Raw genomic sequence first — 23,844 nt, forward strand, 5'->3', positions numbered from 1 at the left:
ATATCAGAAAATTCAGACTGGTGAGAATGCAACAAAATGTAATTAACACAAAAAAGCTTTCCTAAACAAATCTCAACTCATTGGACACAGGTGAAAAACCTAATGAATAGGTGAGGAAGAGTTTATGACAAAATGTAATCTTTGCTTTTGAAAATTCATTCTGGAGAGATAATCCTGTAATTACAATTTGTGGAAGAGCCTCCAATCTAGAATTCCATTTTCACTGGAATAATAATTCATACTAAGGAAAAATCATTTAAAGGCAATGAATATAAGAAAGTCTTCACATATAGCTTGGCTCTTTAATTAACATAAGATAAACCATACAGGCAGAATGCCTTATAAATTCCACAAATGGGAGAGGGGGACCTTTTTTATCCTGGAGTCAAAATAGATTAAGTGCACATCAGGGAATTAAAAACTATGAATGCAAAAAAAAAAAAAAAAAAGTGTGAAAATCTTCAGGGAGTTGTCAACCCAAACTGAACATGATTAACTAAGACACTGTGCCTCAAGAAATTCATATCAGAGAGATCAATGTACTAAAGAATGTATTAAATAATGTAGTTGTTGTTGTTGTTTAGATGATTCAGAAGATAAGATTTTGGACTTGGAGTTGATTTAAGATTTTTGGGATGCTGTGATGAGGTAAATGTGGGAAGGACATCAATATGGGTAGCCAAAGAATGGAATATTATGGATTGAATTGTGTTGCCCCAAAATATGTGCTGTAAATCCTAACCTCTATGCCTGTGGTTGGGAGCTCTGGTAGCATAGTGCCTAAGGCACTTGACTGCTAACCAGAAGGCTGGTGGTTCAAATCCACCACTCCTCGAAAGGAAGGTTGGGCAATCTACTTCTGGTAGTGATACCACCTCGGAAACCCAAGAACAGATCACTCTGAGTCAGGTCTGACTCAATGGCAAACAACAACAACAACATGCCTGTGGTTATAATTCCATTTAAGAACTGGTTATCTTTATTATACTAATAAGACAGGATTAGTGTAGGGTATTGAGTCAATCTCTTTTGAGATATAAAAGAGATTAAAACAAGTGAGTGAGAGGACAGAGATGGGGGAAGACTGATGCCAAGCCACATGGAAGTCTCCAAGAAACCAGGAAACAAGCTGAAGAAACTTGGACCTTCCCCCAGAGCTGACAGGGAGAAAGCCTTCCCCTAAAGCTGTTGCACTGAATTCTGACTTCTAGCCTCCTAAACTGTGAGAGAATAAATTTCTAGCAGCACTAGAAAGCTGAGACATAGGGGTTTCTTTTATTATTTTAAAATGTCATGTTGTTAGTAAGTCAGTGGGGCTTTAACCTAATTATTTGAATGATGTCTTATGAAAAGAGGATAACAGACATGGATACACAGACGGAAGAACATACCATATGAAGACAGGCACACACTGTAGATGCATCTATATGCCCAGGAAGGGCAAGGATTGCCAGCAGCTACCAGAAGCTGAAACAGATGAAGAAGGACCTTCCACCAGAGCTGATGCCCTGAACTTATATTTATAGCCTCCAGAATTGTGAGAAAATAAATTTCTGTTCTTTAAAGTCATCCATGTATGGTATTTTTCATTATGGCAGCAATCAGAAATGAAGACAGGAGTACCCATGGGAAACGGAAATGGAAAGCTGTACTCTTAAGTGTGACACTCTCCAGAGTCCAAGGAAAAGATCCCAAGGAAAATACTCTGATGCAAGTAACATCATGGGAGTGTACCCCATTTCCTCTCCCTGCTCCCTTCTGCTCCCTTCTCCCCAGGCCCATCCTCTGCTCACAGGGCTATCATCAGAGGGCCCAGCCTCTGTGACAGCCAATATTTACCCAACCCTGAGTTACTCTGTTCAGAATAAAGACTCATAGGTCTCCTCTTGTTGAAATTGCTCCTCTCCCATATCAACACTGTGTTTCATTCTGCGGCCTACCCAATCTTCCATATTGCCCAATCCCCAGGTTAGATGGTTTGATTGAGGGGTGGAAATCTCACTCAGACTGGTCCAAGCCCAGTGTTTCATTGTGAATTTGGACTTAAGACAAGAGAGTATAAATTTAGTCCCTCTCTTGCAATGGGAACCTCTCAATGGCTATTTCCCACCATGAGTAGGAAATCTGGTCTGCAGCGAGGAAGAATGAAGCTGAGATACAGAGAAAAGTAAGGGTAAAATGTGGAGAATGAGTCCAGTCCTTTCTGAGGGCTAGTCCCCTGTATGCTGGGTGGGTTCACTGTGCACGTGCACTTCCATTGTGAAACAGGAGAAAGAGGAGAGGGACCAGACAATCTTGTTCACCCCCCACCCTGCTACTTAGGGTCCTCTGTGCCCTCAGCCTTGGGTGGGGCTGCCATTGTGGAGGTCGCTTTGAGGCTTCGCTTCCGCTTCTGCACATTCTGCTCTGGGTGGAAGATGATGACGTAGGTTTTGGGGACGTAAAGCATGCCGAGGGAAACGGATGCGCTGAGGCTCAAGGACACAGTCAGCGTGGTTGTCTGGATGTATATCTAGGTCATGGAGGAAGAGATAAGATGGGTCTCAGCTCTATGCTCTCCATACCCCCGACACTTCTGTTGCCACATAGAATGGAGGTGAGTCTATGTCAGCTAAGAAGGAAGAATGAGAATGAGCACTTAGGAAAAAACAGAAGCATGGGCAAAAGTCTGGTGGCATAAAGAGCCTCTGGAGTAGAAAGTGAGGAGGGTGAGTGACATGGAACTGAGTGGACAAGTAACTGAGGCAAAGGAGAGGTTAATTTACAGACAGGGAGACCTGGGAAAATCCCCTGTAAGCCTAAAATGGGCTAGGGCATATTAGTGAATAAATAAGCATGTTGTCAAATATAGAAATGAATGGATTAACAGACTGAATAAAGAAGCAAATGAGTAAACAAATGGATGACACAGATGAATAAACAAACGTTCTACTATATACATGAATGTATGACTAAATTTTCAAGCAAATAGACGAATGGGTTAATGGATTGACAGATAAAGTATATGAAGAGAGTAAAAACAAGTTAATGGATGAATAGAAGAGTGGGTGAACCAATGAATGAGTGAACAAAGGATGAGGGGAATGAATAAATGAACAAGCAGAGGGATACTGGAAAAACCAATGCATGAACAAGGATTAAGTACACAGATGAGTTAACTGACCAAGCAATCAGTCAAAGAACTGAACATACAAATGGATGGCCCAGCTCTTGGAACAATCAGGCCCTTCAGTGGGCAGGCAGGAAAAAAATGAGGTAGCCAAATCTGGGGGACCTCAGATTACCTTTTCAGCTGACTGGGAGGTGCCAAAGAATATAGGCACAAAAGCCAGCCAAATGATGCAGGTGGTGTACATGGTGAAGCCAATGGGCTTGGCCTCATTGAAGGTCTCAGGCACGCCACGGGCCTTGATGGCATACACAGTGCATGTGACCATGAGCAGGAGGCTGTAGCCCAGGCAGCCAATGAGGGACAGATCCGACATATCACACTTGAGCACCCCTCTGGCCTGCTCTGGGTCCACTGTCCGCTGTTCTTCATAGTCGATCACACTGTGTGGAGGCTGGGCCCCCAGCCATGCCACCACTCCAACTACCTGCAGGAACCAACACCGTATCAGAAACATATCATATCAGTTCACATATTCTGTGAACAAGCCCACCCCAGTCCCTGACCTAGGTCTCCGGCAGGATGGATTCCCTTCAAAGCTTTTGGCCTACTGAGTGGGATTCTCAGGCTCAAAAGGATCACCATAAAGAAGGGAGAGAAGTCCAAGTGAGGGGGATTGCCTGAGTACTGGTTTGGGATATGGCCAGATGGAGAAAAGGGGCTATAGTGGAGGTATGTGTTAGCAACCTCAGGGCTTGTTGGATATGGGGCAACTTGATGTCTTTTCCTGTGTTCTACCCATTACTACTGCCATTGCCTGAACCCCTTCAAGGGGTAGTGACTACATGCAAAGGATCTGAAGTCAGACTTTGTGACCCAAACCACATCTCTCTTAGCCTTGGTTTCTCCATATAGAAAGTGGAAACCCTCATAATCTCCCCTCTGAATGTTGCGAAGACAAAGATGCCATGTTGGGGAGTGACCTGGTACATGTAGCATGTATTAAAGCCAGGTCCTGAAGAGATACTCTCTCTACTCCTCCCAGCCCTTCAGGTAGGCATTTATTATCTTGTCTGTAGATATGAACACATACTAACTTGATCACTTATAAATCCAAAAAACAACATCTCAAACCAGTTGCCATGGAGATGATTTGATTCATCGTGACTCCATGTGTGTCAGAGTAGAGCTGTGCTTCATAGGGTTTTCAATGGCTGATTTTTCTGAAGTAGATTGCCAGGCTTTTCTTCAGACCATTAGGCTCTGGAGTGGAAAGTATGTTGCCCTCCATGTGGCCCTCTGAATGAGGCTGGCTCTGCAATATTACACCAGGTCTACCTCCCCAAGCCATCTGTCTCTTAGTACCCTTTACACAGAAAACATCTAGGGCTTTCCAAACTATGGAAGTCATTTCCAATGCTGTAATATTACATGTACTTAGGGAAAGCCACAAAATAATTCTGTTTTTGTTGTACAATACATAATAAAACATTAGCCATTTTATAGAATTAGGTGCTCCACTCCTTAGAAAAATCACTGGACCCTGTACTTCTTATCCAGGCTACCCCTGTTAACTGGACAGCAGTAAGTTGCTTCATAGAAACAGATTCTTTGCTTAAGGAAAATTAGTCAGCTCTATTCCCTATATTTATATAAGATCCAAATTGTGGAGGAGCACACAATTTATAAAAATAATTTCATTGTTTTATAGAAAATATTTGGACACTCATGCTTCCTACTTTACTTACTTAATTTCCTTCAAGGACTGAATGGGGGGTGATAGGTGGGGAGAACAGGAGGAATGGTTTCTCTAAAATGAGGTCTTATCATTATAGGAAAAAAGTAGGGCTCTATGTCCTGGGCCTATTTTTATTTTATCATGAGAGCCAAAAGAGAAAAGAGTGACCCACTCTAGAAATACCACTTCTCTGATTTATTAAAGTACAAAATCCCTCAAATTGAATTGTGTTCCCAAAAATGATATGTTGAAGTCCTAAACCATATTCCTATGAATACAGCCTTGTTTAGAAATAGGGTCTTTGAAGATTTATCAGTTAATTTAACATGAGGTCACACTGGAGATGAGTCCTAATCCAATATAACTAGTGTCTTCATAAAAGAGAGGTGCCACAGACACAGAGGGAAAATAGCCATGTGATGACAGAGGCAGAGATGGAGTGATGTATCTACAAGCCAAGGAACACCTGGGGCTACCAGAAGCTCAGAGAGATAAGAAAGGATCTTCTCCTAGTGACTTTGGAAGGTGCATGGTCCTGCTAACACCCTGATTTCAGACTAGCCTCCAGAACCACAAAACAAAATTTTTCTGTCATTTTAAGCCACCCACTTTGTGGTACTTTGTTACAGCAGCCCTAGGAAACTAATTTACCCCTAGTCCCAGCCTCCAACCCACCCAGCCCGTCACCTTCGGGTTCCTGAGGACCCACCTGCACAGATGTGAGGCTGAAGGTGATGACAAGTTGTGAAGTGGGGCTGATGAAGGGTGGGGGTGTGACTGAGCGCTTTCCCTGCTCAAAGATCCGGTAGATTCGGTTGGTCTTAGTAAGCAAGGCAGAATAGCTGAGGGTGGTGCCAAGGCCAAGGAAGAGTCTCCGGAAAGCACAGATGGCAGCCCCAGGCTCGGCAACCATGAGGAAGGTGATAGCATAGATGAGGAAGATACCCGTGAGCAGGACATAGCTGAGCTCACGGCCAGAAGCCCGGACAATGGGTGTGTTGTTGTGCAGCACAAAGGTGACCACCACTGTGGTGGTCGCCATGATGCCCAGTACAGCCAGGAGGAGGGGAGGGGCCGCCCAGGGAGAGGACCAAGTGAGGCGTACCACCGGCGTAGGGCGGCAGCCTGTGTGGTTGGGAGTGGGCCGCATGTCCCCAGGACAGGCCTCGCATGTGAACTCATCCACCTGGAAGCGATACCCATCACAGGCCTCACAGTGCCAACAGCAGGGGACACCCTTCACCATCTTTTTCCGCTCACCTGGCCCACAGGGAAGGCTGCACTGAGACGGGGGAACCTCACGGGGGTCACCTGACCACTGAAGCACTTCAACCTGGAATAAGGGAGACACAGGACTGTGACTCTCCAACTCCAGAATGGTGGGTCCCACCTCTCAATACCAATGCTTGGTCTATGCTACTCACATCCAACCTGAGGGTCTCTGCCCACTGGCCCACAGCCTGATACCCGCCACTGCCTGTGCTGCCATTGGCCGCCTGGTACTGGAAGATGTCATAGCGCCCGGGTGCATCTCCATTCTCATTGAACATCACGGGGGTGCCCGCACTACCTGAAGGAGAGCCCGTCATCCTCAGTTGATCCTCTGCCCATCACAGCCACCTCCTTCAGAGGTCACACAGGCTGGCGGCAAGCATCCAGGGTAAGTAAGATGGAATATGAATGTCATGAGTTCAGACCTGGACCAAGGTCTGCATGGTAGCATGAAATTGGTAGTAGTTTGAAGTCACCTTTATTTATTTGAGAAGCTTATCCTATCACCTATAGTGTTGGTATGGAATATTATTAAATGAGCTTAGCAAAGAGAAGGTACGCAATACATACTTGATGAGGGAACAGAGTTTTTAGTTTTATAAAGGGTAGTAATTACCAAGAGGAGTCCCTGGGTGGTGCAAACAGTTAAGCACTTGGCTGTTAATCAAAAGGCTGGAGGCTTGAGTCCACCCAGTGGCACCTCAGAAGAAAGACTATTTTTGAAATCGAGTTTTGAAAAATCAGCAGTTGAAAGTCCTATGGAACACAGATCTAGTCTAACACATATGGGGTCACCATGAGTCAGAGTCAACTCTGTGGTAACTGGTTTTAATTAATAAGCAATGACTCTCTTCCTGCAAACTATGAGCATAGCTTGAGTCCATTAGATTCTTTTCAAAAGGCATTGTTTTGAGTCCTGACCATGAGCCAGGCCCTCTGCTAGGAGACACATGCATCAGAAATGCCCCTTGTGCTCAAGCAGCTCTCGGCCTAGCTGGGCCAGCGTTTTGAATCCCATGACTCAGAGTAGGCAGGTCATCCACTGTGCGAGCCATCTTCACTGTGCACCCACATGTCCCAAGAATCCAGATGCCTCTCAACCTTGCACAGTAGAGGACAGTTATTTGTAACCTATTGACTGTGAGGCAGATGGGATCACAGAGAAGTTCCCCAACTCTGAATTCTGCAAATTGAGGCATTGAATGCTGAAGCCTGGGGAGGGAGGAATGTTAGTAAGAGGGGATGAACATTCAGCCATAAAGAGAAATGGGGTTCTGATGCTTGTAACAACATGGATGAACACTGAATACATTCTGCTGAGAGAAAAAAGCCAGACATAAAGGCACAAATATTGTATGAACCCACATATATGAAATATCTAGAATAGGCCAAGACAAAGAGGCAGGAAATAGGAGAGTTGTTACTAGGGGCTAGGGAGGGGAAAATAGGGAGTTATTGCTTAAGGATTATTGAGTTTCTGTTTGGGGTGATGAAAAAGATTTAGAAATAGTGGTGATGGTTAAACAACATGATTAACATAATTAATAATGCTTGTTGTTGTTATGCGCTGTCGAGTCGGACCCGACTTTTAGCGACCCCTCCTTGGATTTCCGAGGCAGTATCACTAGGGAAGTTGATCTGGTAGCATAGTGGCTAAGGCACTTGACTGCTAACCAGAAGGCTGGCGGTTCAAACCCACCAGCCACTCCTCGGAAGGAAGATGGGACAATCTACTTCCGTAGTGTTACTGCCTCAGAAACCCAAGGAGGGGTCGCTATGAGTCAGGTCCAACTCGATGGTACATAACAACAACAAAAACAATCAATCCATTACTGACATAATGGGCACACAAATAGAAGTCATACTTGCACAGGTGAAATTAGACATGGAACCAATAGCATGAATTCCCATGCACCAATACCTATCTAGCTACCATAAACTCTAAATGCCCATATTTTCCTTAACTACACTAAAATATAATTAAAATGGAAAATCATATGTTATATAAATAAATAATACACTGCCAAGAAATCGATTCTGACTTACACGGTTCCTATATGACAGGATAGAACTGTCCCATAGGGTTTCCAAGGCTATAGATCTTCAGAGACGCCGACTGCCATATCTTTCTCCTCTAGAACAGTTATTGGGTTCAGACCACTGATTTTACTGGTTAGCAGCTGAGCACTTAATCACTGCACCACTAGGCCTCCATGTTTATATATACATATATGGTGGCAGTGTCTAAGGCATTTGACTGCTAACCAGAAGGCTGGTGGTTCAAATCCACCAGCCATTCCTTGGAAGGAAGATTGGGCAATCTACTTTCATGGGGACACCACCTTGGAAACCCTAGGAGTGGTGGCTATGTGAGTTGGATCCAACTCTGTGACAGTGAGTTTTTTTTTTTTTTTTTTTTTTTTTTAACATATATATGTATATATATCTCCCCACAACTCTCCACAACCTTTTTTTTATTTTTAATGGAGACCAGGGCTTGGCTCAGTTCTCCAGCCCTCAGGTGCCTGCCATACCAGTCTGCCTCTCCAGTCCCTTCAATCCTAAGTCCTCCCAGGACCCACACAGAAATCTGTCCCAGAGACCTCCCCCTCATCCACAAGGATGCTAGCACCCACTCACCATTGAAGCGGACGGCTCGAATATACTGCAGCAGCATCTGCCCATCAGTGGGCTCCATGGCTGGGCACAAGCCTGTGTGCCCTGGGCAGAGTGCCTGGTGCATACTGTGAAGGGCGTGGGCAATGGCATACACAGCATCAATCACAAACTGCACCTTCCCCTCCTGCTCGTAGGTGGAGTCCCGACCGATGCGTTCCTCACCTGTCCTAGGGATGCCCCACCCCTGAGACCAAGAGCCAGGGGGTGTGCCTGGCCCTCATGTCCATCAGCTGGCCTCCATCTTTTTCCCTACCACCCTCACCACCCTGGGCAGCGCTCACCTGTGCATTTGCGAGTGGAATCATCTGACTGGGTACCTGAGCTGGTCAGTTTGCAGTTAAAATTCTCTTCCCAGAACTCAGCAAACCAAATGTTCCGGCGGTTGTTCTCCAGAGAACGAGTCATGAAGTATTGGTCAAACCCTGAGATGGAGGGAAGGAGAGATGAGGCTGCTATGGTTCTCCTGTTGCCCTTCACAGATGGGATGGTAGGCGAGTGGGCAGGCAGGGCAAGCTTCATCATTCTCATCAACAGGATGGTATGTTGCTGACCTCGGCTTCTCTTCCTCCTCCTCCTCCCCTCTAAATGAGTGTTTTTGGTAGAACCAGAATACAGGCATAGAATTTTTTAAAATACTAAAATTCCTTCATCCTGTACATGAGTGTGTTTTTATTCACATGTCATACTCTTCAAACATGGCTTTGAGGGATGTATTCAAAGATCATCAGACTCAGAGAATCTGGAAATCCTACACAGGACCTGGATTACAGAACCAATGGCATGTTGTGATTAGCTGCCATCAAGTAGGCCCCATACTCATAGCAATGCCACGCACAACAGAACAAAATGCTGCCTGGTCCTGTGCCATTCATTCCCATGATCAATTTCAGATGGGACTGTTGTGATCAATAGGATTTTCACTGGCTGATTTTGGTAAGTAGATCACTAGGCCTTTCTTCCTAGTCGATCTTAGTCTGGAAGCTCCTGCAATCTGTTCAGCATCCCAGCAACATGCGAGCCTCCACTAACAGATGAGTGGTGACTGCACATGAGGTGCATTGGCTGGGAATCTACCCTGGGTCTCCCACAGGGAAGGCAAGAATTCTAACACTGAAGCAATTATACAGATGGGAAAATGAATGCCCCCAAGAGACAATTCTGGGGAAGAACACATGAGGATGGGAGGCAGAATGTGGAAGCCATCCCTGCCACTCACCATCAATAGAGGCCCTTTTAGGCAGGATGGTGATGGCCCCTGTGGCCACGTCCTCTAAGTTCAGGATGGGTGCAGTCTTGGCTCCCCAGCTGTCTGAGCCGACCCACAGGAAGTGGCCTGTTAGGTTGGCCTGGCGTGCAGCCTCCAGGACCCTCCTGATAGAACAGGGCTAGGGGGTGAGCAAGGCCTGGAATCTTCCTCCAACTTACCCCAGCCACTTTCCATTCTTCTTTATCCATTTGTCCCTCCCCAAATCACTCACCAGACCCTCTTTTTCAGGAAAAATGGGGTGCAGTGCAGGATATTTAGGACACTTCTCAGTTAATAAAACCCCAAGCCAAGTTATGACTCAGTCCTGCCCACTTGCTTTGTCCACTGTAACCCACTTCACACTGGTCTTTAGAGGGGCTCCTTGGGGAATATTGAGGCCGCTCAGAAGTTCCCACACACCCACACACTGCCTCCAGTATCTCCCAGCTGGAAGAGAAATCTCTGCTTGGGGAGGCTCTGCTGACACCCTCTGTACTGCCAGGCTCCCTCCCGACAGCCCCTTCTGATGACACCTTCCCTACTGCCAGGCTTGGTACCCACAGCCCTGTTTGCTGACACTTTCTGTACTGCCAGGCTCTGTCCCCACAGTTCCTTCTGAGGACACCCTCTGTACTTCCAGGGCTCCGTCCAAACAGCTCACTCTGTGCACATAAAACTGGTCAATCCCTTCCACTAGCCCCACCTCTAGATTACATAAATAGGTAAGTATTCATGCGAGTTTCCCTGGTTGGGCTGGGGCATCTCCACCTCAGACCAGACTAGGATCATTCTGGGGAACCAGCTGCACTGATGGCAGCAGAGAGCTCAAGTGGGTGGGAGGAAGAAGAGGGGTATAATGCATATCTGGTGGGTGAGTAAGAGTGGGAGGCAGGGCATTCAGGGAAATCCTCCCCAGATGAGTGAACACACATTGTCCCACCTGATGTCATCCTCGTTGGCAAAGATGATGATACCCCGGGCATTGGGTGTCTCCATGAGTCTCCTGATCACCTTATTGAATTCTCCTGGCTTCGGTTCCCTGGGAATCTTGATAGACTGTGCAATACAGACCCCCCCTGGGTATGGGGAGTGCCTAAATCAGGTCTCAGCCCCCACACCCACAGGGCCACCACTATGGATGACTGCCTAGCTTGTCATCTGTACTCGGGTCCTGGCCAAAGGGCAAGAGAGGTGGAATCTAGCCTGGGCTTCACTTGCTGGGTGTGGTAGTTAAGGTTATGTGTCAACTTGGCTGGGCCTGGTTTTGAGTGGCTGGGCAGCTGGATGTATTTATTTTCCATGATGAGATTGGTAATCAATTCCATGGTGGAATCTACTGGAACAGCAAAGTAGCTGCCTTAGGGATGTGGTCTGTTTCCAGTAATATAAAAAGAAGGTTTGAGAAAGGTCTCTGCAGCTTGGGACCCTGCATGTAGCCTAGTCTTCATTCAGCAGCCTGCCATGTTTCCTGCCTATCTTGGGATTGTCTCTGGACTTAAACATGTGGCAAGTGGCGTGCTGTGTTGCATGGTAATGGGACTGTGCCATTTTATGTGTCAATCATGGGTTTGTCAGCCTCAGTAGCCACCAGTTGCCTGAGTGAAGAGATGCCTCTACTACAGTGGGCCAGGAGCAACAGGCAGGAGCAACAGGCCCCAAGGTCGAGGGGCCTTCACCTAGCCCCTAAAGCTTGGCACTTTGAACACAGACTTCTAGCCTCCTGAAGTGTAAGAGAATAAATCCCTGTTTATTAAGACCAACCACCTGTGGTATTTTCTGTTAGAGCAGCACTAGGAAACCAAAGCACTGGGCCACGTGGGCTGGGGCTGAGTCTGCCAAAGGAAGAGGCATCTTTTCTTCTACACAAAGTAGAAGCCTTGAACCACCCACAGGGGCTCATCCGGGCTAGCCACAGCCCTGGGGCCCACCAAAGGCCCAGCGCCCTCACCCTACAGCTTCCTGCCCCAGCCAGTGGCCCCCGGTTCACATCCCCGCAGGCTCCTTGGTGCCTCAGGCAGCCCACCTCCCCCACAACTCACCAGCCTCACGGGAGATCTGCACAAAGGCCTCAACCCCGCTCTCGCCATAGTTGCCCTCAGAGGCCAGTGTGGATACATAGTTCCATCCCAATGCTCGCACGATGTCCACCATGGCCTGGGCCTGGTAGGAGTCAGGTGGCACCACACGGGAAAAGAAGTCATAGCGTGTGGAATCGCTGAGCTCTGGGGCTGTGGAGGCGTAGCTGATCTGGGGTATCTGGAAGAGGGGGAAGAACACCCGGGCTGTGGATGGGATGCTAGGAGTGATCCTAGGGAGAGAGGGCTGTAGGGACCCAGGACATGGATGGAGGCATGAAGGTTTGGGGTAGGGAGCTGGGGGCCAGCTGGAGTGGCCAAATGAAGAGGTCTGCCTTTTCTGAAGGGGTGTGGTGGAATATGGGAGATATGATAGTTTAGGTGAAGGGGCAAGTTCACCAGATACAGTTGTGCAGGGTATGTCATGAACAAGGGGGAAGAAAGAGCTGAAGTCTGGTCTGTAATCAATCTAGTTGCTGGGTGCAGGCTGCACCTACGTGGGAAAAGAGACATTCTTGTCACCCACAGAGGAAAGCACATTTTCCTAATCACACAAAGGGACAGTCTGTATAGGTAGTAGCCTCAGGATGGGTCAGAGCAGACAGGGGAGCTGGAGGGAAGTGTCTGATTTGAGGCTGTGTCTGGCCTCATAGAGAGGCTTGTTTGAAACTGGGTTTATCTGGGTGCATTAGAATGATTAGCAGCAGAGATTATGGGCTGAGCTGATCTGGGATCAAGTGAGAAAGGGCAGCGGAGACGACAACAGAGGACTGAAGAGGTGCTGAGAGAGAGGGTGAATCAGAACGCCCCTCACACAAAAAGACAGATACACTCACTCAGAGCAAAGAGTGAGAGACAGCAAGTAAGAGCTGAAGTGGAGATCAGAGAGGTACAATTTTCTGGAAGGAGGGGGCTGGTCTAGGGAAGACAGGGTTGTTTGAAGCAAGATAGAAATTGTGACAGTATGGGAAAGGAGAGGAGAAATACCAACAGGCAGAAAGAAGGCAGTAGGGAGGGAGAGAGACAGGAAGAGACCTTGGAGAAGGACAAGGACACAGACAAGAATAAAAAAGACAAAGAGGGAAAATCAAAAGAAAGGAGGCAGAGAAAGGCCTACTGGTTATAGTTTAATTAGTTGTAGTTAAAGCATTTTGCATTTTAAAGATGTATTGCATTGGGCAAGTCAGTTGCAAAAGACCTCAAGACTAAGATTCACCTAACCCAAGCAATGCTATTTTTAATCGCCTCCTATGCACATGAAAGCTGGACAATGAATAAGGTAGACTGAAGAAGAGTTGATGCTTTTGAGTGGTGGTGTTGGAGAAGAATGCTGAAAGTGCCAACCGACTGCTTAAAGAACTAACAAATCTGTCCTGGAAGAAGTGCAGCCGGAATGCTCCTTGGAAGCGAGAATGGCCAGACGTCATCTCACCTACTTTGGTCATGTTGTCAGAAAGGACCATTCTCTGGAGAAGGATGTCATGTTTGGTAAAGTGGAGGGTCAATGAAAGAGGGGAAGGCCCTCAACAAGATGGACTGACACAGTGGCTGCAGCGATGGGCTCAGGGATAGTAGGCACAGGACCAGGCAGTGTTTTGTTCTGTTGTATATAAGGTCACTGTGCCTCAGAGGTGACTTGACAGTACATAACAACAACAACAACAAGGCATTTTGGCTGCAGACCAGAGTCAGTAGTCCAATCCCACCACTTTCTATGGGATAAAGTGAGGTAGTCTGCTTCTGTAAAGATTTATAGCCTTGGAAACCCTATGGGGCAATTCTACTTTGACCTATATGGTTACTATGAGTCAGAATCAACTTGATGGCTATGGGTTTGGGTAGTACACTGGGCACTCCGCAACACTTCATTTTAACAACATTCTCACACAGGTTTAACCTCCATTCCACAGATTATGAAACAGAAGCTAGGGTAGGTCAATTAAAATGCCTGAGATCACAGTGACATGGCTGGGAAATGAACACAAAACCCTGATAGTTTCTTTTAGAACAGAAATCGCAAAATGGCCCCCTAGAAGCCAAATCTGGTTCATGGTTGTGTTTTGTGTACCATACTGTATTTTTAATTTTTGTATTAGTAGCCAATGTCTAAGGAGCTCTGGTAGCATAGTGTCTAAGGCCCTTGACTGCTAACCAGAAGGCTGGCGGTTCAAACCCACCTCCTCAGAAGGAAGGTTGGCAATCTACTTCCATAGTGATACTGCCTCGGAAACCCAAGGAAGGGTTGCTATGAGTCGGGTCTGACTCAATGACAGATAACAACAACAACAGCCAATGTCTAAACCTGTTATTAGGTGCCATTGAATCAGCTCCAACTCACAGTGACCCTATGTACCACAGAACAAAACACAGCCCAGTCCTGCACCATCCTCACAATCCCTGCTATGCTTGAGCCCACTGTCGTAGCCACTGTGTCAATCCATCTCACTGAGGTTCTTCCCTTTTTGCTGAGCCTCCACTTTACCAAGCATGATATCCTTCTCCAGAGAATGGTCCCTTCTGACAACATGACCAAAGTAGGTGAGAGGATGTCTGGCCATCCTCGCTACCAAGGAGCATTCAGGCTACATACATCTTCCAGGGCAGATTTGTCTGTTATTCTGGCAGTCCACAGTATTTTCAGTCTTTTTTTGCCAATACAACAATTCAAAGGCATCAACTCTTCTTCAGTCTTCTTTATTCATTGTCCAGCTTTCACAAATGAAACTAAAATCTAAAACTAGAGAGTTTTATATCTAAAACCCAATCTGGTCCGGGATCCTGGTCTGGACTGAGCCAGGCAGCACTGGCTTGGGCTCACAGGGTCCTGCCTCACACACTTATAGTCTTCACCTGGCCCTTGGAGGCCCTAGATTTTGATATCCCTGCATTTGACCTAATAGGGCAGAGATAGGGAGAGCAACAAAAACTCAGCATTTCAGACAGGACATAGCCTATTGTTGTTGTTATGTGCCGTCGAGTAGGCTGACTCAAAGCGAACCCTCCTTGGGTTTCTGAGGTGGTATCACCATGGAAGTAGATTGCCCAACCTTCTTTCTGAGGAGTGGCTGGTAGGTTTGAACCGTCAGCCTTGTGGTTAGCAGTCAAGTGCCTCAGGCACCGTGCTACTAGAGCTCCTCAACAGAGCCTACAGATAGTGAAAACAGACCCCACTACACACACACACACACACAGAGAGAGAGAGAGAGGGAGAGAGAGGGAGAGATGAGAGCCACAACCTCTCTCTGTATCAGCTAGAAGGTGTTGGTATACCAGGAATCAATGCTGCCATCAGAGGACACTATGAGGAGAGAGAGAGTAAATGTATGCAGTTGGTGGAGGAGGAGCCAGGAAATTTCTACCTAGGATTTCTGGCGTGGAAACAACAGAAAGACTCTTAAGGAAACTCTCCATTAACAGAGATGTCCTTCTTTAGTCAGATGGAAGCAAAGCCTTCCTCCCTTCACAAAGAGATGGAAGGCCACAGAGCACCACTCAGGGAACCCCAGTAAAACTATCCCACAAGCTTCCTCTAGTGAATAACTACTATAGAAAACCTCCAAACTTTAATGCCAGGAAATCCCTAATCCTTGATCCCTATGACCTCGATCATTGCCTCCCAGGACTGCCAGGAACTTGCCTCCCTCTCAGAGGGCAGTTCCCTAAACATGAGGGGACTACAGGTGATCCAGGCATCTCCAGTAGGGCAAGGCAAGATGCTTAAGACAAGCACAGTAGAAAAGAAATCCCACTGTCCCCTCTTCAAAGAGCCCTTGAGAGATGGTTAAAAGTCAAACATTGTGAAGTCGAATTTAAATGACAATCAGTAAAGAGGGGAGATGTATGGCGTCCTGCCGCCGGCCTACCCACCCCATGGCAGAGGCGTGTCTTGGTTTCACCATCCTAAAGAGTGCTGGTGGTCCAGGGAAAACTCAAAGCTTCTCCCACCCAGACCTCTCCATAGGGGCAAGGGCAGGAGCAAGACCATCACGTACAGTTATGCAGGGTTTGCATTTGCCTAGGGGAGTTTTCTTAACTCACACTAGGGGCTGACTGACTGTACTGTAAGCGGTTGCCCTGGGGAAGTGTCAGAGCAAATGAGAGAGTCTGTGTGTCTGGCCCAACCAAGGCAGCTTCTTTGACGCTGTTTTCTATCTGTGTGAACTAGTGATTAAAGCGGAGGCCTTTACAGAAAGCGGTAAAAGGAAAAAGACAGCTACCCCAAAACGAGGGCAAGCAAAAGATGGAAACCGAATCCGTCCCCGCGGCCCTCACCGCAAACAAACGCAGCACGTTGGCGACCATGATGGAGACGGAGCTGGCCGAAGCTCCCACGACCGCCACAACGCGCTCGGGGGGCGCGGCTCGCAGCGGTGGGGCGCCCCCGGGGCAGCGCACGCCGGCCTCGTCGCCGTCGCCGCGACCACGGATCAGCGCCTGCACAAAGCTGAGCGCCTGCTCCAGCGCGTACGTGTCCCGTGAGCAGGTGTCCAGCAGCCGAGCTCCCAGGCGCACGCCGGGCAGCAGCGAGGGATCGGCGTTGACGCGGTCCAGCGCATACAGCATAGCTTCGAGCCGGTGCACCCCCTGCTCCTTCTTGAGAGTCCCGCACGCCCGGCCCGCAGCGCCACGCGCGTGCACCGGAAACAGGCCGCCCAGTGTGAGACCGCCAGCCAGACGCACCGAACCGGCTGCTTCAGTAAGGCCCGCGGGCACCAGCCACGCCAGGGTGGGCAGCAGAGCAAAGAGCAGCGGGCGCGGAGCGCGCCGAGGCTCGGCCATGGCTCCTCGGGCTGCTAGAGAGAAGGCAGACTAGAGAAGACATTGTGCAAGGAGAACGCTCCAAGAGCCTGGGAAAGTCCCGGGCGAAGGGAGGGAGCCCTGGGGCATGGGAGAGGGAAGGTGCGCAAGATATGTTTATTAGCGCTCTGGTTGAATAGCCACTTGGCCAGGCCTCCTGGTTCTCCACCCAGAGTTCCCAAACCAACGCTCTGAACCTTACCTTACACCTTCTTCCCCTGTCTGACCACTGTCACCACCTTTCCCGACAGCCCTGGGCATTGGGCTTCTCTTCCTTGGAGCACTCTCTGTGGCCGCACTCACCTGGTGCCAGTCGCTGTCGGTTCAGGACAAGTCTATGACAGATGCTGAGGAGCTCTGAGCGAGAGAGGATTTAAGGATTCTAGAGAGAGGATGAGAGACTGCCCGGAGGGCGGAACCCCTCCAGAAATGGGGATGCTGCTCCGGCTCACTCTCCCTCTCTATATCTCCTTTCCCTGTCTCTCTCCCACTCTCTCCTAGTCCCCGGTCCCTTTCTTTCCTTTTTTCGGCCTTTGGGTGTCTGTACAATTTTCTCTATCAGGGACTGTCTCTGACAAGCACATTCTTTGTCCTTCTAACTCTTATCTCTTTTGGTCTGTTTGTCCTGTCACTGTCTCTGTCTGTCTCTCCTTCATCTCTTCTCTGTCTCTTCTTGCTTCTGTGCCTCTCTATCAATTTCTTTCTCTCTTTCTCTCTCTGTATCCTAACCTTCCCTTTTCTGCCCCTCTCTCTCTCTTTTCTGGACACCAGTCCTTCTAATTCCACCTGCCTAATGTGATTGACAGCACTTGACAGCTAACCAGAAGGCTGGTGGTTCAGAACCACCAGCCACTCCTCAAAAGAAAGACTGAGCAATCTACTTCTGTAGAGATACCGACTTGGAAACTCAAGGAGAGGTAGCTATGAGTCGAAATCGTCGAAACTGACTCAAGGGCAATGAGTTTGGGGTTTTTTTTTTTTTTTTTTTTTGGAATATAGGATGAAACAAAAGTTCTCCTTACAAAACCCTGCAATAAGCCCACAAGTGGAGGGAGAAAGGAGCAAAGGCTGAATGAATAGAGTTACCTGAACCAATGGAGGGAGGATGAAGTTGGAGAGGAAGGACCCACCAGAGAGCAGACCTTAATAATAGTGAGGGCTCTGCTTTATACACATACAACAGCCCTGCAAATAAGATACTTTTACCATCATACTCATTTTGCAGATGAGGAAATAGAGGTCTCAAGGAGTTCAGTGACTGGCCAAGGTCACAGAGTTGGTACATACCACCTCTGGACTCATGACCAGCTTGGTGCAAAACCAACAGACCACACCACATTTGATGGAAGGAGGGAGCAGGACTGTTTCACCCTGTAGCTCCCACCCCCACCTCTTGCATCTAATGCTGGAGCCCTGAGGAATTGTTCTTCTGGTCATTGATAAAATCTTCCTGGGCCCTGTGGTCTGAAGCAGTGACATGAACTGTGACTATGACTCATACTATGTGATGCTCTCTGTACCTGAGTTTCCCATCTCATCACTGGGGCAAAGATGAGGGTGCTGGACCAAAAGATACTCTGACCATCATCCCTGTTTGAGGCCCTGGAGTTGACTTTCTGATTCTAAGAGAGCAACGGGCATACTGAAACAGGTGGTGTGCTCCCAGCACAGGGATTAGCCCTAGGGGGCCTGAGCCTGCTTGGGCTCCATTAGACAGAGTGGATTAGGGCTGCTGTGGGGATTTGAGCAAGCCAGCACAGGGCGTGAGCAGAAGCCATGCCATGCTTCTCTCACCACAGCACACCAGCCACACCAAACCTGAAGACCCAGAAAGCCTCTGTTCCTGGAGCTGTCCAGTCACCTCTCTCTGCCAAAGGCCAGAATGGGGAAGCCCAAGTCTAACTTAACCTCTATAATTTTACAAGTTGTGAAGGATGGGGCACTTAGCTGGTGCTAGGCCTGGAGCTTGACCTCCCAAAGGACTGTGGGAACTGGGTGTTTGAAATAGATGGGCTTGCAGCTGGGCTCATAGCTTCAGGTTCCTGACTCATGGTATGATCAGAACATTCTGCTGGCTTCTGGGTGGAGGATGGATTGGTAGGAAGCTTTGGCAATGTCAGGATAAAGATTTTTACTTTGTTAGGCCTGGCTCTGTATTGTTACAATAAAACTCCTTATTTTTAGTTAAGATGTCATTTCTTTATCTGGCTTGGCTTCAATCTTGTGTTATAATTAACTTGTTCTCTCTAAGTTAGAGTTGTCAGTTCTTGCCACATCCTGTGATTTAAGATGGAGCCATCTGTGTTAATAAAGGCTCCGAGGCTTTAGGATGGGCCACCTGGCCTTTAACAAACACCAATGGAGCCTCATTAAGGATTGCCCATTGTCCTATCTATTTTTGGAAAATTGTCAACTAATCCTGCATGCCAAACCAAACCAAACTCACTGCATCGAGTCGGATCCGACTCATAGCAACCCCTCCTTGGGTGTCCAAGGCAGTATCACTACAGAAGTAGATTGCCCAACCTCTGTGTTTCTTTTTGGTTTAGTATAAGAACCCCTGATTGTAAGTGCTGAGGATAGCAGGCGTTTCTGGAGTCACTGAGACCCAGTCTGTCTCTTGTTAGTGCAACTCTTTATTAAACTCTTTTCTCCTTGAATTGTGGTGTGGACTATTGGCTGCACCACTCCAGGTCTGCACCCTGGCAGGTGTTGGGTAACAGGAAGCTGGGAGACTGACAGGAGGCTCCCACAAGGCTCCAGGAGAAGGGTGAGAGAATCTGTGCATAGGTGGCAAAGTTAGCAGGAAGAGAAGTGGGTGGATACCAGGCCTGGGAGAGTTGGTTCAGAGGGATGGGGAGAGGAAGGTCTCATGAGTGGGGTTGTATTCCCTGAACAGAGCTCAGTTTTGGATGTAGAAAAGCTGAGAATACCACTCAAGATTAGAGAGGATGGGTCAAGTCCACAGTTAGATATATGAGTCTGGAATTGAGGGATGAGGCCCCAGTGGCTGGAGTTAAAGCTGGGTGGACTTAGTGAATACATGGTATTTAAAGCTACGAGATGAATGTGCTTAACTGGGTAGAGAGTGTGGACAGAGGGTGAGGATGGAGGCCAAGAAAACTCTACATTAGGAGATTGAACAGAAGAAAAGGAACCAGCCTCCCAACCTGCCCCGGTCTTACACTAAAAGCCTGAGGTTCTGGAACCCTTCCTTCTCTTGGATTCAACTGCACAGGTAACCTGATGGCACTGTGCATAGACTCATGATTTGTGCTATGACCACCAGGTGGCAGTACCACTCCCCGGTTCTCTAGAAGCTGTGCCAACAATATGGCCAAACAGTGGAGCTGGGAACTGCAAAAATGATAAAGGCTACTCCCTTTTCATTTTGCCAGTTGGACTTATGTCTTTATTGGTCATTCAAGTGGGACAAAGGAAATATCCTTTTAAAACTCAGGCAAACTGGGTGTTTGTCTTATATCCTGTCAGAGCAAACAAACCAAAAAAACCAAATGCACTGGCGTTGAGTCAGATCCAGCTCATAGCGACCCCTCCTTGGGTTTCTGAGGGGATATCACTACGGAAGTAGATTGCCCAGCCTTCCTTCCGAGGAGTGGCTGGTGGGTTTGAACCACCAGCCTTCTGGTTAACAGTCAAATGCCTTTCAGCATTCTTCGCCAGCACCATCAACTGTTGGAGTCTGGACAGAAAGATGCTGCCAGACTCCACCCCTCACCTCCTCAGAGCTATACTCTAAGAACGAGTGACTTCTCCAGCCTGACCCCAGTAGGGGGAGAATGCCTGGCAGGACTCCCAGTCACAAGCCTGTACCATCTGTGCATTAGTGAACAGTTTCTTGGAGTCAATGACCTAACACTCAGAAAATGCTTAGAAATGCTAGGATGAAATGTAAAAGATCTCCCAAGATAAGAAGTCCTAATTGCTCCCTGACCCCCAACTAACTGGGCTAAAGGCATTCTGGGTTAAAAGACATTTAACTTAGCTAGAGGCCTGTGGTTTGAAGCACAGAATCTAGGGCCAGGAAGCCTGAATTTAAATACTGGCGCTTCACTTTTTATGTAGGTGGCCTTGGGCAAGTGGCTGTGCCTTTATTTGGCCTCAAGATTCGAACCTTAACAGTAGAGAATTTAATACAGCAAGTTATATATATATTTAATTTCAATTTAGTGTTTCTAACCCTGGTGCCTGGACTCTTGTGTATTTCTCTTCTGAGGGTTGTCCTTCCCAGAGTAGTAATAAAAATGTGTGATGAGAGTTCACATTTACTATGCTTCAAATACTAAATATATATGTGTATATATGGAAACACTCTGCTGGTACAACAGTTAAGCATTAACTGCTAATGAAAAGGTTCGTGGTTAAACTCTCCCCAGGAGAAAGACTGAGCAATCTGCTTCAATAGCTATTACAGCCAAGGACATAGGTTCCCTGTGGAGCATAGTTCTACTCTGATGCAGGCAGAGATCACAGCAGGCACTGAGGGTGCACTCGATCTGCTCCAGTCCAGCTTGAGCCAAAAGTTTGAAACTGCTGTCTCATGGAGCACTCAGAGTATGATGATACAGTGCCCGTCCCTCATTGTACTTACTGAATATTTCAAAAAAGAATTGTTGCTGTGGAGGAAAACTGCCCTTGCAAAGTTCACTTGGAAATGACTAATGCAAAATCCTGATGGTTCACGTTGGGCCAAGTAAGCTTAATGAGTAATTGTTTTCATTGACACCCCAGGCCCAATGAGATTGGATTGTTGTGATCCATGGGGTTTCACTCGCTATTTTTTTTTTTTTTTTTTTTAATAAATCACCAGATCTTTCTTTCTAATCTATGTCAGTTGGAAGTGCTGCTGAAACCTGTTCAATATCACAGCAACACGTAAGCCTCCAGTGACAGGTTGTGCCTGAACTTACGATGCATTGGCCAGGAGTCGAACCTGGGTCTCCTGCCTGGAAGGAAAGAATTCTACCACTGAGCCACCACCACTGAGCCACCACCACTGCCCTGTGTATAACACTCAGAATTGTATTGAGTGTTAACTTAATTTGGAAATTGTGTTAAAAATATGTCTATATTTTTTTCTTCATAAATTTTATTTATTTTGTTTATTTGAGAATTGTTGTTGTTGTTAGCTGCCATCGAGTTGTTTCTGACTCATAGTGACCCCATGCACAGCAGAATGAAAAACCGCCCGATCCTGCGCCAGCTCCATGATCCCTGCTATACTTGAGCCCATCGTTACAGCCATCATGTCAATCCATCTTGTTGAAGGCCTTCTCCTCTTTAATCAACCCTCCACCTTACCAAGCATGACATCTTTCTCCAGGGAATGGTCCCTTCTGACAACATGACCAAGGTAGGTGAGATGAAGTCTGGCCATTCTCGCTTCTAAGGAGCATTTCGTCTGCCCTTCCTCCAGGACAGATCTGTTAGTTCTTTTAGCAGTCCGTGGTACTTTCAGCATTCTTCGCCAGCACCACAACTCAAAAGCATCAACTCTTCTTTGGTCTTCCTTATTCATTGTCCAGCTCTCACATGCATACGAGTGATCGGAAATATCATGGCTTGTGTCAGGCGCACCTTAGTCCTCAAGGAGACATCTTTGCTCCTCAGCACTTGAAAGAGTTCCTTCCAGGCGACCTGCCCAGTGCTATGCATCCTCTAATGTCCTGACTGCTGTGTCCATTGGCATCGATTGTGGAACCAAGCAATGTGAATTCTTTGACAACCTCAATCTTTTCTCCATTTATCATGATGCTGCTTATGGGTCCAGTTGTGAGGATTTTTGGTTTTTTTATACTGAGATGTAATCCATACTGCAGATTGTATTCTTCAATCTTCATCACTAAGTTCCTCAAATCATCCTCACTTTCAGGAGGCAAAGTTGTATCATCAGTGTATCTCAGGTTGTTAATGATTCTTCCACCAATCCTGTTGCCATGTTTTTCTTCATATAGTCCAGCTTCTCAGATTATTTACTCAGCATATAGATTGAATAAGTATGGGGAAAGGATACAACCCTGATATATTCCCTTATTGATTTTAAACCATGTAGTGTCCCCTTGTTCCATGTGAATGACAGCCTCCTGGTCTATGTACAGGTTCCTCGTGAGTACAATCAAATGTTCTGGAATTCCCATTCTTCTCAATGTTACCCATAATTTGTCATGATCCACACAATCAAATGCCTTTGCATAGTCAATAAAGAACAAGTAAATATCTTTCTGGTATTCTTTGCTTTCAGCCAAGATCCATCTGATAGCAGCTATGATATCCCTTGTTCCATGTCCTCTTCTGAATCCAGCTTGCATCTCTGGAAGTTCTCTGTCAATATACTGCTGCAACCGTTTTTGAATTATCTTCAATAAGATCTTACTTGTGTGTGATATTAATGATATTGTTTGATAATTTCCACATTCTGTGGGATCACCTTTTTTTGGAATGTGTACATATATAGATCTCTTCCAGTCAGTTGGCCAGGTAGCTGTCTTCCAAATCACTTGACATAACCAAGTGAGTGCCTCCAATGGGGCATCCGTTCAATTCCCAGAGCCTTGTTTTTCTCCACTTCCTTCATTGCAGCTTTGACTTCCTCCTTCGTTACCATTGGTTCTAGATCATATGCCACCTCCTGAAATGGATGAAGATCTACCAGTACTTTTTGGTACAGTGACTCTGTGTATTCCTGCCATCTTCTCTTGATGTTTCCTGCATCATTCAATATTTTGCCCATAGAATCTCTCAATATTGCAACTCGAGGCTTCAATTTTTTCTTGAATTCTTTCAGTTTGAGAAATGCCGGTTGTGTTCTTCTCTTTTGGTTTTCTAACTCCAGGTCTTTACACATTTCATTATAGTAATTGGCTTTGTCTGCTCGAGCTGCTCTTTGAAATCTTCTGTTCAGCTCTTT

General features: G+C 46.9%; 1 protein-coding gene and 1 non-coding gene across 2 annotated transcripts; one reads left to right on the top strand and one right to left on the bottom strand.

Annotated features, from left to right (window-relative positions):
• Positions 1-2,314: 2,314 nt before the first annotated feature.
• On the bottom strand, positions 2,315-16,898 carry GRM6 (glutamate metabotropic receptor 6). The gene is made up of 10 exons (XM_007953405.1): positions 16,392-16,898; positions 12,084-12,300; positions 10,985-11,120; positions 10,015-10,169; positions 9,080-9,220; positions 8,760-8,960; positions 6,272-6,417; positions 5,557-6,180; positions 3,285-3,596; positions 2,315-2,512 (listed from the first exon to the last, which is right to left on the bottom strand). Exons 1-10 carry the CDS (start codon positions 16,896-16,898, stop codon positions 2,315-2,317), a joined length of 2,637 nt encoding a protein of 878 aa, XP_007951596.1.
• A 3,394-nt stretch (positions 16,899-20,292) lies between these two features.
• On the top strand, positions 20,293-20,419 carry LOC122151334. The gene has a single exon (XR_006164104.1). It is a non-coding gene; the product is annotated as a small nucleolar RNA SNORA27 (small nucleolar RNA).
• The last annotated feature ends 3,425 nt before the right edge of the window (positions 20,420-23,844 follow it).

The sequence above is a fragment of the Orycteropus afer genome, unplaced genomic scaffold, assembly GCF_000298275.1.
Source record: "Orycteropus afer afer isolate SDZICR_OR568_19922 unplaced genomic scaffold, OryAfe1.0 scaffold00393, whole genome shotgun sequence".
Lineage (NCBI taxonomy): Eukaryota > Metazoa > Chordata > Mammalia > Tubulidentata > Orycteropodidae > Orycteropus > Orycteropus afer.